General features: G+C 38.8%; 1 protein-coding gene across 2 annotated transcripts in view; it reads right to left on the bottom strand.

Moving 5' to 3' along the window:
• specc1 (sperm antigen with calponin homology and coiled-coil domains 1) overlaps positions 1-14,396 on the bottom strand; it is an 83,571-nt gene that overhangs the window by 59,975 nt on the left and 9,200 nt on the right. Inside the window, exons 1-3 of one of the 2 annotated variants that reach the window (XM_061740087.1) lie at positions 7,762-7,837; positions 1,980-2,158; positions 1,539-1,674 (exon numbers count right to left, since the gene is read on the bottom strand). In XM_061740087.1, coding sequence (XP_061596071.1) covers positions 1,539-1,674; positions 1,980-2,135 — 292 coding nt within the window. In that variant the 5' untranslated portion in view covers positions 2,136-2,158; positions 7,762-7,837. Of the gene's footprint in view, positions 1-1,538; positions 1,675-1,979; positions 2,159-7,761; positions 7,838-14,396 lie in introns of those variants that run through there. The other variant, XM_061740086.1, reaches the window with a different exon arrangement.

Below are 14,396 nucleotides of genomic sequence, written 5' to 3'. Positions count from 1 at the left end.
GACAGTAAAGACATTAAATATTCTTGGACAGCTTCTGTAAAATGGCTAACTGGATGGCACTTGATAACTAAAATATGAGCACATCCAACATGATGGAGAGAATATCCCAAAAGAAAGCCTAAAGACAATTTGTAATGTCAAAATCAACATTTCTATCCCAAAATGTCAAAGTGCAAATTTTCTGACCTTAAGCATCAACACTGGAAAAACCCAAAACATGAAGAGAATTGCTTCTCAAAGACTCGAAAATACCACAGAGCATCACCCCAATCTATATTCAAATCATGTCATTTCAGAAATACTCAGTGGTCAGATCCCTGATTAGTGCTGAAAACAGGAAGCTAACAAATGATTGTCAAAGCTTGCGCACATGGTTAACCACTGCTACCTTTTCACATGTCAGATTTGATTTTCCACACACTGATCAGCATGCTTCTCCAGACTTGCTTGTTAAATTCACTCACTGTCTGACTTCATATGTCTAGTTGTGCACTGGTGTCTTTGCACTTTGTGTCCCATCCCAGGTGCAGAACAGCACAACTAGCCTGAGGGAAATCACAAGGCAAAAAGAATCCACTCTTTTCACATCTTTTTCATTTGTTCCTGGGTTTAGAATATTCTAGTTAGTATTGTATAAATTAAAGTGTTTACTTAAGAATTGTCCATTATTAATTATTAAGCGACTGGCTGTTTTCGAGGAGCAAAAGAGGATTTTCTTCATAACTATGTTTGGCTACCGGAGGTATGTTAGAAAACTAGGTCAGATAAAGAACATGAGCAATTATTATTATTAAAGAATTTAAATGTTATTTTCAACTGCCATGTTTGTCCTACATGTAATTCATGCTTTATTATTAGATGCTTTTTGTTGTTGGCTTGTTTAAAGTACCTGTATCAAAGAAGATATTATCTAATACTCAAGTTTGTATAGTTGAAAATGTCTTTAAAATGTTTTTCAAAACATGGTTACTTTTTAAAAGTATACAATTTCTTAGTATAATCAAAATCAATACTGTGAGAGAATGGATCAATAAAGTGCACAATTAAATAATTTCTCCCCATTTATATATGAAAGGGGAAAACATGAGACTTCATTCCTTAAGTAGATAATGAAAATTCCACACTACAAAGAAAGTTTTCAAGTATCTTCATGTTTGGGACTCAATATTTTCTAAAAGCAAAAAGAATACATGTACCGGTAAATAAACAAAGTATTCAAGAAAAAAAAAAAAATTGCTCAAAAAGTTGTCTTTTGCAACCCTTCTGTTTAGACATTTATAACCTTTGTCCTCAGCCATCTGCATCTCAGAATAGATAAAACCATTAAAACACTGGGAAAAGGCAAAAGACTAAATGGAAGTACTTGTTCATTCTGAAATGTAGTTGCAGCGCCTGTGAGCAGTAAAAGTCTAGTGGAAGGAGGCTGCCATCTAGTGGCTGCTTGTAATTAATTCAACAATTTATACACAAACCTTAGAAAACATTCAGTGTTTGTAGTAATAAACACCAAAGGTAAAATAAAAGCTCTATTCTCCTACCTGAAATGCTGCGAGAGCGGTTCTCAGCAAGATCTGAAATGGCTCCAGTGGTCACAGTCTTCTTCATCCGTGAGCCTGAAGCAGCAGTTCCCAGTGCAGGTTTTGTTAAGGCATCGTCACTGCTGGCTCTTTTCAACTAGAAAAAATATCTGCTGTTAGTACAAACCATTTAAGTCAGATGCCACATTTCAATTACATTTTATTTATATAGCGTCTATTACAACATAAGTTGTCTCTAGGCGCTTTCCAGAGACCCAGAACATGACCCCCGAGCAATTATTACATAAACATAAAATGTGGCAAGGAAAAACTCCCCTTTTCATAAAACAGTTCATAAAACAGTGAAAGCAGATTCGGAAATAATTTCATTCAGATTAATTTTAAAATGCACAACACATAGTTATAGTGTATGATCATGGTCAATTACAGTTTGTTATTCACCTTGCTGAGACGCTGTTCTGCAGCCAACATGTTGGAGGATCTTGAGGTCTTCATGGCTGTGGGAGTGGAGGAAGAGGAAGCCAGAGAGGTCTGCCGTACCCGCTCCTGGAGTCCCAGCTTGGGTAGCCCCACCTTAGTGGTGCCCGCTTTAAGCATTGCTGCTTATGAACAAACTACACCTGAGAAAAACAGAATGTGGAGAGGAAATTGTTGAATACAGAAACTATATTTTGTGCTCATTGGAATTAGAGTGCATGTGTATTAAAAGCAGTGGATTGCTTTTACTACTACTACTATATTGTCATTTAGCAGATGCTTTTATCCAAAGTGACTTACATCTCAGAGAACAAAGGCAAGAAATAGGCTGTAAATCCCTTTTTTCAGCAAAACTAGGTCTTAAATTCACCACCATATCATCATCTTGGCATAAGTGCATGTAGCTTTCTCAGTGCTGAGCCATGCAAAGATCTGGACAGATCTAACTCATTCTGATGAGCAGATAACTTAACTAAATGCGGAAATGAGTCTTTAGCTTGCTCTTAAAAGTAGGACAGTTAAAAAAAATATAAAAAAAATATTCAAAATATGCTGTTGTGCTATAGTCTTTTGACACATTTATGAGTGCAATTAGGGTCTAACTTCATATCTGACTTCAGCTATTCCAGTTGCTGCCTCTTAATCCATTAATAAGAAAAACAATTGAAATAAAAAAATAACAACCCAATTTTTTCTTTTTTAAATTCATCAGTACCTTATCACCTCAGGGATAAACAGTCAAAATTAGTTGGCATTGTTGGCAACACACTAAAAGTATGTATATGAGACAAAATTATCCTCTTCTTGGCAGCACAGTCAATCTAAACTTGACAGGAAACAATGTGTAACAGGCGGCACATTTGGTACTATTATGTGAAAAAATATACCGCATTGCCCCCGCCTGCTGGTATGTATTGCTGTTCCAAAATACACAAGCTAGGAGCCAATGTAAGGTCAGCTAAGGTTACTTCAGTAGCACTACGGGACCACTTCCTGTAAGAGGGAGGAGAAAGATCAGAGCCACTTATCTCATTTGCTGAAACCAGAAGCACTGAACAAGACTCAACGTTATCTTCATATATCTAGCAGGAGGTATGCAGATACCAACAGCCCTAACTGTCATCTTTTTGAGCAGATTATGGTTAAAAAGTAGCATAGTGAAAATTATTTTCTTTCTATTCAAACAGGATGTGGTCATTGTGACTTTTAAATGGTTGCATTTGAAGTCCAGAGGGACAAACACTCGTCTGGGCAAAAGCAGTTAACGGAAACAAAAGAAAGTAGGAATGCACTTAGCCTCGCAGAGTGTCGACTGGTAAAGGGCTCTGTAGCTCCCAGAGGATAGGCTAACTCATTGATTCTGGTTGTGTTCCCCTGATCCCTTGTGTTTATGAGAAATTCTAGACAGTTTATTGGGAACACCACAACACTTTCGAGCATGAAAAAATAAGTTAATCCAAGACAGGCTAAACAGAAAGATTCATAGAATTCTATATGTAAAGGATTAACATATTCACTATCTGTTGGTTTGTGAACTGCTATTTCAAATCCTTGAGTTGACTTTTCGGAGCAAGAAGTGTACATAATTAAAGATTTAACTGGAAAGTAATAATTGAAAACTGAGTTCTAATATTTATATAAGCTGTGGATGAAATTTCTAAATTATAACCAGCAAAAAGATTGTCAGGAGTGGATTTAACTAATTACAATATAATGAATAGTGACGAAAACAAAGTACAAAAAGAAGGTGGATATGCTTTGGAGCTGAGATTAGATATCATCAGTAGTATTACTCTTAAAGGCTTGATGATCTGCCTATTACATATACAGTATGTTTCTGAAAAGGGGAGAATTCTCTAGAGCCCAGTGACTAGAGCATTGCAATGAGGCCAAAAGAATAACACTTTGGTATTTTAAACCAAACGGTGAATCAGGAACCACATTCAAACTACTAGTTCATCACGAGTCTGTAGCTTCTTTATTCTGCCCCATTGTACTGAATGAGAGCACATTTCTATTTTGGTTTGGGATGTAGTAACAGAGGTGAAATGAGGATAAATAAATGCTGTATGAATTGGGATTGGGGAATGGTGTAACAGAGGTTTGAAGATGGCTGCAAATTTTGTGCAGAGAGTGAAACCAGTCTGCCCAAGGGATGGTGAAACAGCCATCCCACATTTGACAGTGATGTTCAGGACAACTCTCTGCGGGTTTCATGGATGTTTTTTTTTTCCTTGTGTGGGCCTGTGATGGGCTAGTCGGCCTAACTTGTCCAGAATGTACCCTGCCTCTAGTCTGAGGACAGGTGGGGCAGGCTCCTTAATGCATGACCCATCACAGGATTGAAGGAGGCATATAAAATTAATGAAAGAAACAAATTCCTTATTTATACTTATTTCTATTATCAGACAGCACAATGAGTAAAAACAACTGAAGTAACACATGACTGAGTCTAAATGTAGTCCACTTATTTGTAGCTGTGATGTAATTTGATAAAATTACCTGCATTTGATTTCAGTTGGCCCTGCATGTACAATAACAAACAGCAGCCAAGCTGTAGCTACTTTGCCCGTCAGATGAGTGAAGGATGCGTGCACAATTTGTGGAGGTCTGAGGGGCCACTGTTCAACAAAATTTAACTAAGGTAAGTCTAATGCTTTCCTTCATTTAACTTTCTTTCTTTTTAAATTTGCCTCATACTTAGCAAATTATCAACTTTGCTAAGTATGAGGTGGAAGAAATGAAAAGAAAGAAATACACCTACTGCAACTAGATGCTGAATGAAAAACAATTGCTGAAGGATAAATAATTCTGCAGCAACCAGAGGTCACCAATAGGTCTGTTAAACTGTGGGCAGTTCAATGATGCTATTAATGTCCCAGCAGACTATTTTTTAGGCAATTTCTGGGAGAACAATGAACTTTCTTGAAAAACTGAAAAGTTACAACATATTAAATTTAGAGAGAAAAGGGAAATATTGTTGTGTTACCTTGAGACTGTATTGTTAACACTGCTTTAGCTGCAGCTTTAGTGAGAATGAGTATCAAACTATACTGTGGGTTCCATGGGTAAACGTATTGAGGACTGCTGTATTGATAAGCTCCAACCCTATCAGTTATGTTTCATAGGCATTTTGTTATTTTGAATCCTAAATATCAAAGAAGCTAGAATCAACAAGGTTCTAGTTAGTTGACCAATAAATAATCTTATGATTTATGAGCAATATTAGCAGTTTCGGCACTAACCAACTTAAACAGCCACGTTCAGGGGATTTACATAATTAAGAGGATATTTTAAAATATTTTCCAGCAGTATTTTTAGAGAAGGTTTGTGGGTGCCTAGGAGAGCATGTGCTTCCCTCCTGGCCCATCATATGATACTAAAAGCCTCTCTAGGCAATATCCTGTGACTAACTCCTGGCTGCTTGGCTTGGAATTGCAACAGCACAGCTGTGATGGCTTACATCCACCCTTTTAAAATGGCCATAATGAGACAGTCTACTCTAACGCACAAGTTTGACTTTCAACCTGTTCTGATATTTGTGTGCGCAAAAGGAGGAAGTGAGGAAAAACTGAGGTTGTGCCAGTTTAGGATATTCTAAATCAACTTTTATCGCATGTAAATGAACTAATCAAAAAATATATAAATACTTAACGGAAAACATATTATGGAGCAATTAAAACTACAAAAATGTGCAATGACATAAGCCTCTAAAATCCAAATACCTAATACCTGTTGATTTCAGCTTCATTGGCCAGTGCAGAACTAGATTCTGCAGATATGACCTCGCCATACTCTGCAGAGACCTGATTCTCAGGAGCCAGAACTGTGCTCTGCTTATTTCTAAATGACCTAGTTTTGAAACCCGAATGTCTTGGAAAGACAAACAGCAGGGATGTATCATGCTCATGATCAAGCAACACGTTTAGATTAAGAGTATGAAAAGGAAATCCTCAGGAAAAACAACTGAACTACCAATGATGAAAGAAATTCACTCTGAATATACTGTAGTTGGCAGAAGCAGAACCTTTAAAAAAAATAACCAAAAAGAAAAAATACGTCAGAGGAAGATGTTGTACCATAGCTGTTAAAAACCTAAACTTGGGTCTTGCTCTAAAAAATTCCAACATTAGAAAAAACTAAACATATCTTGTGGCTCAGCAGTAAGAAATAAGTAGTCATCATCCTTAATTACAATGCTTCCAAAAACAGCAGGTTGCATGTTAAGACTGAAGACAGTACTGGACAAAATTGTGCAGCCATTGCTGCTGGATAGTACTACAGAGAAAAGATATGGAGACGGCAATAGATAACACTAACTAGCGACAGTAATGAGTTTGAACTTTAGATTAATCAACCTGCATATCATTGGATTAAAAAAAAAGAAAAAAAGAGGACAGTATCGTTTTCATTTAACACCCACGTCAATACTGATGCATAATGTAAAGCGGGCACCACATAAGGTTTAGAAGTATAAAAAGGCCAACAAATCTGTCATTTTGAAAACATTACTTTGTAATAATTGTATTTAATGATCCAGTCTGTTAATTAATTTGTTTTGATTCAATTTTTTATTCTATTAATTCATTTATGAATGCACTAGAACCAAAATTAAAGAGTCTGTAAATCTACTGCTGCAACCACATACAGTATAAAAATCGATACCTTATTTAAAAGGGTTTTTCACATAACATTCACAGTCATCTGATGTTGCAACTTGCACTAGAACTACTGTTCAACACAAAGACAAAAACTATACACACAACCACTACTTTTAATCACTACGTGAACATGGTGCACAACTGCAAAAATATATGCAGCTTGTGTCACAACACTTTTCACAACAAATCACAGAAGATGAAGTTAAGCAGATCTCCAATTTTAAATTCAGGAGCTTCTACACTGTGTGGTTTGGTAAAATATTGAGGGGTTGAAAAGTAAATAAATCCAACCTTAACAAGGTCTATGTGCACAAGACTTAATAGCCTGTAAATGTGACTTTTGACTACCTTAAAAAGTCAAAGCTGGCATCAAAGAGAAAAACTGCAATCCTACAGGATATGATTCCTGTGATCATTTTTAATGGCATTCAGGTATGACTGTCCATAATCATCTTTATTCCTTACATCCCCCAGATTAAAGGATGCAAAAGCGAGCTTTTGCAGGTATGTTAACTAAAGCATGTCTTTGTGGTTTATGTAATGTACAAGATTTAACTTATAAACATACTGTGTGGTCATGTGGTCTCCATGAACATCTAAAATGCTTAACAAAACTTATTATAGCAAGTTAAGCATAACATAAACCTGAGTACTATACCCTCTGGTAAGCCAATGTTGTAAAGCCTTTCGTAAATACTACCCTTCCATAGACTATGGTCTGCAAAATTTAACCCAGCCCTCATTTCCCTTCAAGAAAAAGTAGTGTAGTGTTGATGGAAATTTAAGAAACTCGGCAGAAATACCCACAGCAGATGTTTTCATTTTCCTACTTTCTTATTATACAAAGTGACTTCATTTGTTCCATTGCCAGGTTTTTCTATTTCAACCCACCATCAATCTCATCTTTAATCCAAAATAAAGATTATTGTAAGTTTGAAAAGCTAATGAGCATTGACTTGGCACATACTGCTACATGCCATAGTCATCTAAAAACTAAAGACGGTGAGTAATGAGAAAGAAGAGAATATAAGATGTGACAGAATGGTCCCGAAAAACAAACAGGGTCAGAGGTGAAGTTCACTCACGCGTTTTGGACTTTTTGCTATCCTGGAACCTTCTCTCTGTCTGAGTGCTCTTTAACACCACTGACGGAAATATCTGCCTATGGCTGAGCTCTACAGAGAAAGTCTGAAGGCGAAAATGAGTCAGGAGTAACTGCTTCTTCCTCCATACAGCAGCCAGGATGAGGAAGTACTGCAGCCAGCCAACCGCTGTGCTGTGTGAGTTTTTTGCCGCTAACACTCTCTCATGCAAAGGGGGAGAGAGTGACAGTCTCAGCCATGGGCATGTTTTTCTCCTCACAAAGTTTTTTTTTTCTTAATTTTCCTTACATGTGACAACCAGGAATGAAAGAAAGAAGAAGGACCAGGAGGAGGAGCAGATCTCAACACATGACACATGCATTAATGGGCCATGCTCCATCTGAATAAAGGTAAAGATATTTATTAAATTTGTAACAAAGGTTTAAAGCTTACCACTTCTTTTTTAACTGAATTGTGGACTTATAGTTGGCTGTAACCTTGAATGATGTGCACGGACAGCTTGTAGAACAGTTTATTTGTATTCTTAAATTAAAAGTGAACTGCCTCAGTGAAACTTGTGAGCAATACTTGAGTGATAGATTGTAACAAATTAAGACTTATAAAAATAGAACTTATAAAAATTATTAATTTATTTTCAATTTATCTTCGGCTTGTGTGGGCACAAATAGCAGATACCAAGACTGACAATGCCCATTTGTGTTTCAGAAACACTATAATATGTGGGTGGATGATTTGTGGACTAGTTGGCATTCTACATTTTATGCCCTTCCATACTTGTCTCATTTCAATCCCACAACATACAGCACGCCAAGGCCATACAGCATGTGGGAAGAGTGTACTGCACTCTGTACTTGGGTTAAGCAGGCTTCAGTTTGTGGCAAGTGGTAAACTAAGGAACTTGATCAGACCACACCCCTAAACATGCACAGAAACTCCTTTTTAAAATTCTGTTGAAAGAGTTCAGTCAGAGTGCAGATGGCTTTTTAGGCACCACAGTCTTACACCTTGAATCATGGTACACCGATTTGTATTTCTTCTGTGATTTGACATCCACCGTTTGGTTTTAACAATACAGATTTTGTGATGACTATTCCTGTGACTGCAAACTGCCTGTCATAAATGTCTTTTTAGTCACACTGAATTTTAGTAGTCACTCAAAATTATGATTTTGTCAAATAGGTTTACAGTTACAGTTACAATTATATATTAAAATACAAATATATACAGTACAGACCAAACGTTTGGAGACACTTCCCCATTTGTTTGAATGAGAAGGTGTGTCCAAATGTTTGGTCTGTACTGTACATATATATATATATAACAGTTTAACAACCAGAAGCTTATCTGTACTGATACTGTTCACATTGGTGACTTTGTTTTCTATTCTTATCTGGCCTTTATGGAGGGTTACAGTGCTGACATGCCTGTTGGAGTAATGTTTCAAAATATTCACCCACTACTAAGTTAAGTAACACCGGAAAGTCAAGCAATTTGTTGCCATTGCACTGCTGTCCAGATTCTGTGGCCATCCATCCATCTATCTACCAACAGTGGTTATACAAAGTTTATACACCCTCACGGAACTGCAGGCTTTTAAAATACAAGGACAGAAATAACAACAACATAAATGTCAGAATTGTTAGAATACATTAAGATCATATCTTTAACACCAGGAAAAAAAAAAAAATGTAATAATTTATGACATTTTAAGTTTCATAACGATCCTCGTTGTTAACCAGTCACATTCAAAATTAGGCCTGTTGGTAAATGACATACAACTGACACCAATGAATTTGATTCTCATTAAAACTGCATAAAAGTCAGCTTGGGTTGTTTGAATGTTTGAAGTTGCATTCTGCTGAGAGCCTTGGACTAAAAAAACAGCTACCATAGAAACCCTTTCAACACCATCATCAATAAGTACAAATTTAGCAACACAGAGACAGAGCTCTTTCTTTCTATAGGCAAACTAGGCAAATGCTTAGGGGACCCCAAAGTTGCCTCATCTGAGTATAATTAAAATGTCCCGTCTTTATCTGTCTACCTATCTCATGTATTTATTGCATTCATTATATGCTTAAAAAACAGACGTAGGATATAAATCAAATAAACTGCAAGGATAAACTGTGGCTGGTGTTTTTTGTGGAATTATTAGGTCATATTAGCTCTTTGTCTTTTTTGTCTTCGGTCAATGTGACGCTTGTGAAACTTGCAGGACAAAATTACCAAAAGGGCATAGCACCTGCAACCGTAAATGTGTTTTTGTTGTGCGAATAAAAATACAAGGTAGTTTGTCCAATATGGAACTTTCACTTGGAGGAACCAAGATCCTGAAGCTACTCCTCATTTACTCCATATACCCTTTCAAAATGCCCAATGTGAGAGCATTCACTACCCGTATGCCAACTATTCTGGACCCATACAAATAACAACAATACAAATCAGGAAGTTTGAATGAATTTTCAACTCAAATAGTCTCCATGATGTTCAAAGTCAACACTTCTTTATACACAGTTATTAGTCAGGTCTTGACGTGACATTTTGTAAGATAATGATGGAATATAATAGGTGAGGTGGCTGTCGGGGGATTACCATCATTGAGCGATACAAGGAGCTGTGTGGAAGAACCTACTTTAACAAGAACAACAGTAGATGTACGGAAGCTAGTGCACCATGCACCGCCTTCTTCTCACCGTCTTCCTTTTTCCTCCCTCCGTCAACAGGAAGAACCACTGAGTCAGATTCTCTACACAGACAACACTGTTTTCAGGGGGTATAAAAATAAACATAGAAAATGCAATAACGGTGATTCAGTGTCATGCCTAAATATAGAGATGGTCCCATGGTTGTTGTTCATACAAAAGCTGAAACAACTGTAGACAAAATAACCACACACTAAAATGCCATACCACTGTAGGAATACAATTTCAATGTGAAGATCCAAGTAGAAAATGTGATCCAGACTGACTTAGAAAAAAGAAGTCCATCAAGTCTTTCTCTAAACATTCACAGAATGAACCCCCATGTTACTGTGACTGTGGCCCTACGTCCAAGATGTGAAAGGTATTTGACAAAACATGCCAATATTCAGTATAAAATGTATTTATCTACAGTGTCAGAACTACAGGAAATATCCTCATAGCATCACAAAACTATTAGCTTACAAATGACAGATTTGTCCGTTCTTTTGGAATAGAAAACACTGGGAAGATTAAATCAAGCCCATAGCAAAGAAACAAATCAAAGAAATGTGCAGTTTGGCCCTTCTTCAAACTACAGTATATATCACTGCACCTTTTTGACACAATTATGAAAACAGTAGCATTCTACAACAGTTTATTGACAGAGATATGGTTTGTCATGTCTGTTTTTCTTTGTTTTTTTTATACAAACTGATTCATTCAAATATCTTATGCAGCTTTGATGGTGTCCAATACCTCTGGTGATGTTACCACTGCTACCAGTGATATCACATTACCATGACAGCAGCTGTGCAAAAGACCATCTGCCCTACCACTATGAACAAATCAGCCACACCATTGAAGCCATCTGCCTCATGTATGTCCCACTCAAGTTACCCATAACCTTTAATGTTAAGTGTGCTTTCAGGCCCCTCAAAATGTTAGATGCATTTTAAGCCTGGCCATGGGGAAGTGGGTCCCACATAAATTGACCCATTTTTCCAGCACATACCAAAGATGCTTAATCAGACTGAGATAATTTGTATGCCAAGGTAACACTCTTAAACTCTCATGTTCCTCAAACATCCCTGAATAGTTCTGGCATTGTGGTAGGTTGCATTGTCCTGATACCAAGCCACTGTGTTAATATGATGTAAAAGTCTACAACAATACTCATGTGGGAAGTTGCTGTCATGATGATGTGATATCATTAGTATCAGCAGCATAAAATGTGTCAAAATAGCCCATATGGTAAACGTCAGGCCTGAAGTATTTCCAGCAAAACATTGCCTCCAGAGGAGACAACTGCCTCTTCCGCTCTGTTTTCTTCTCATAGTGCATCCTGCTGCATCTTTTCTACAGGTAAACATTGCACATTACATTTTTGTTAACAAATTGGTCAAGAAAAAGTATTTATCAAAAAAAAGCCACCATTTCTATTGCTCCATAGTTCAGATGCCAATAATAGGAGCTTGTGTTGGAAGGTGCCAGTACTGCTCTACCTATCAGCCACCTAATATGTTATAGGCAAAATCAAAGCTGAGAGCAACTTGTGCTAAAGTAAGTCTTTTGTGCATACAGGCCATACTACATTATGTATGTGTGTGTATGTTAGTAAAAAAACATTTCGAGCTCAGGTCATCTAACAGAGGCCTGGGAGCTTGATGGTCCTGCACAGTAACTTAGCTGTTAGCTGTTCCTAGGACTGCGCTTTTTAGGACGGAGATGTCTGTCCTTGCTTGCTGATTGGGTAACGTATTGCGTCACGCATCGCGTCACTTCCTGGTGTTTGCGGTCTGTGCTGCTGCCGTTTCACGGCGTTGCAGGCTCAGATCTCTCCCGACTTTTTATCTAAAACTTAGACTGTTTTCTGGTAAAATAGCACTATATCTGGTACATTACTGTCTTTATTTCAACACTCGCTCATTTTCTCTTCCGTAACTTTCACTGTCACCAATCACCGATACATTTTCTGTCCGTTAGCCTCCGTTAGCATCTTAGCATGGCCGCTCCGGCTCCCACCGCTTCACCTCTTTCCTGCTCAGTGTGTGAAATGTTTAGTTATTCCTCTGCCTCCTTTAGTGAAGACGGTAAGTGCTTAAAGTGTAGTTTATTTGCAGGGCTGGAGGCGAGGCTCAGTCAGTTAGAGGTCCGGTTCGGCCAACTAAACCATAGTCCGAGAGCCTCCTCAGCTAACCAGGCTAAGCTAGCGGCGGACCGGCCCGTAGCAGCTGAGCGTAACCGCTCCCCTGCAGCTCCCGAGCAGCCGGCCAGGCAGGGCAGCTGGGTGACGGTTCGGAGGAAGACTAGTCTTAAAGGGCTCACGGAACACCACCACCCGCTTCATGTGTCTAACAGATTTTCCCCACTTAGCGACACATCTGTTGAGAAACCGACCCTGGTGATTGGAGACTCCATAGTCAGACATGTGAAGCCGACTCCAGAGACCTTAGTTAGGTGCATCCCGGGGGCCAGAGCGGGCGACATAGAAGCAAATTTGAAGCTACTGGCAAAGGGTAATCGTAAATATGGTAAAGTTATCATCAATGTCGGAGCTAATGACTCCCGTCTTCGCCAGTCGGAAGTAACCAGAATGAATATTGTCTCGGTGTGTAACTTCGCCAAAACCATGTCAGACTCCGTAGGTTTTTCTGGCCCCCTCCCCAATCTGACCAGCGATGACATGTTTAGTCGCATGCTCTCGCTCCGCCGCTGGTTGTCTCAGTGGTGTTCAGAAAACGACGTGGACTTTATTGACAACTGGGAGACATTCTGGGGAAAGCCCGGTCTGATTAGAAGGGACGGCATTCATCCCACCCGGGATGGTGCAGCTCTTATGTCTAGAAATCTGGCCAATGTTATTAGACACTCCCCCTGACAATGCAGGGTCCAGGCCAGGATGCAGAGCTGTAGTTTAACAGGGCTGGAGGCGAGGCTTAGTCAGTTAGAGGTCCGGTTTGGCCAACTAGACCATAGTCCGATAGAATCCTCTGCGGACCGGCCCGTAGCAGCTGAGCGTAACCGCTCCCCTGCAGCTCCCCGGCAGCCGGCCAGGCAGGGCAGCTGGGTGACGGTTCGGAGGAAGGGTAGTCTTAAAGGGCTCAGCGACACATCTGTTGCTTCTCAAGGACCAACGCCTGCCAACAAAACTGTAGGATTGCATTATGTAATTAGCGACTCTAAAACTGTAGGATTACATGATATTGGCGACTCTGGCCAGGTGCCTAGCAAAATAGAAGTGGTTGCAGTTCCCCGCCCTCCAAAAGTTCACCAGGTGCAGCGTTATAGAGGCGTTAACCAAGATAACCTTGTAAAAATTAAAACCAATGCACATTTGGTACCAATTACAGACCGAAAAATTAGATGCGGACTACTAAATATACGATCATTAAGCTCTAAGTCTCTGTTAGTAAATGATATAATTACAGAGAGCAGGAGTGATATTTTCTGCTTAACAGAAACATGGTTACAGGAGGAAGAGTATGTTAGTTTGAATGAATCAACTCCGCCCGGCTACTTTAATCATCACATTCCTAGAAGCACGGGCCGAGGCGGAGGAGTCGCAGCAATTTATAACTCCGGTCTCCAAACAAAAATTGAACCCAAGTGCAACTATAATACATTTGAAAGCCTCATGCTTGGTCTGAAATTTCCGAGCCGGAAATCAGAGAAGCCAGTTGTGTTAGTGGTAGTGTACCGGCCCCCTGCTGGTGCGTATCTGGAGTTTTTGTCTGAATTTTCAGATTTCCTTTCTGGATTATTGATCAGCACAGATAAATTCATCATAGTGGGTGATTTTAACATTCATATGGATGTTGAAAGCGATAATCTTAAATTAGCCTTCGATTCTCTTCTAGAATCAATGGGTATCTTACAAAAAGTGGATAAACCGACGCACTGTTTTAATCATACTCTCGATCTCGTTCTCACCTACGG

This window comes from Cololabis saira, chromosome 14 (genome assembly GCF_033807715.1).
Source record: "Cololabis saira isolate AMF1-May2022 chromosome 14, fColSai1.1, whole genome shotgun sequence".
Taxonomy (NCBI): Eukaryota; Metazoa; Chordata; class Actinopteri; order Beloniformes; family Belonidae; genus Cololabis; species Cololabis saira.
The sequence above is the reverse complement of the archived record's forward strand: the minus strand, read 5'-3'. Positions and strand labels throughout refer to the sequence as shown.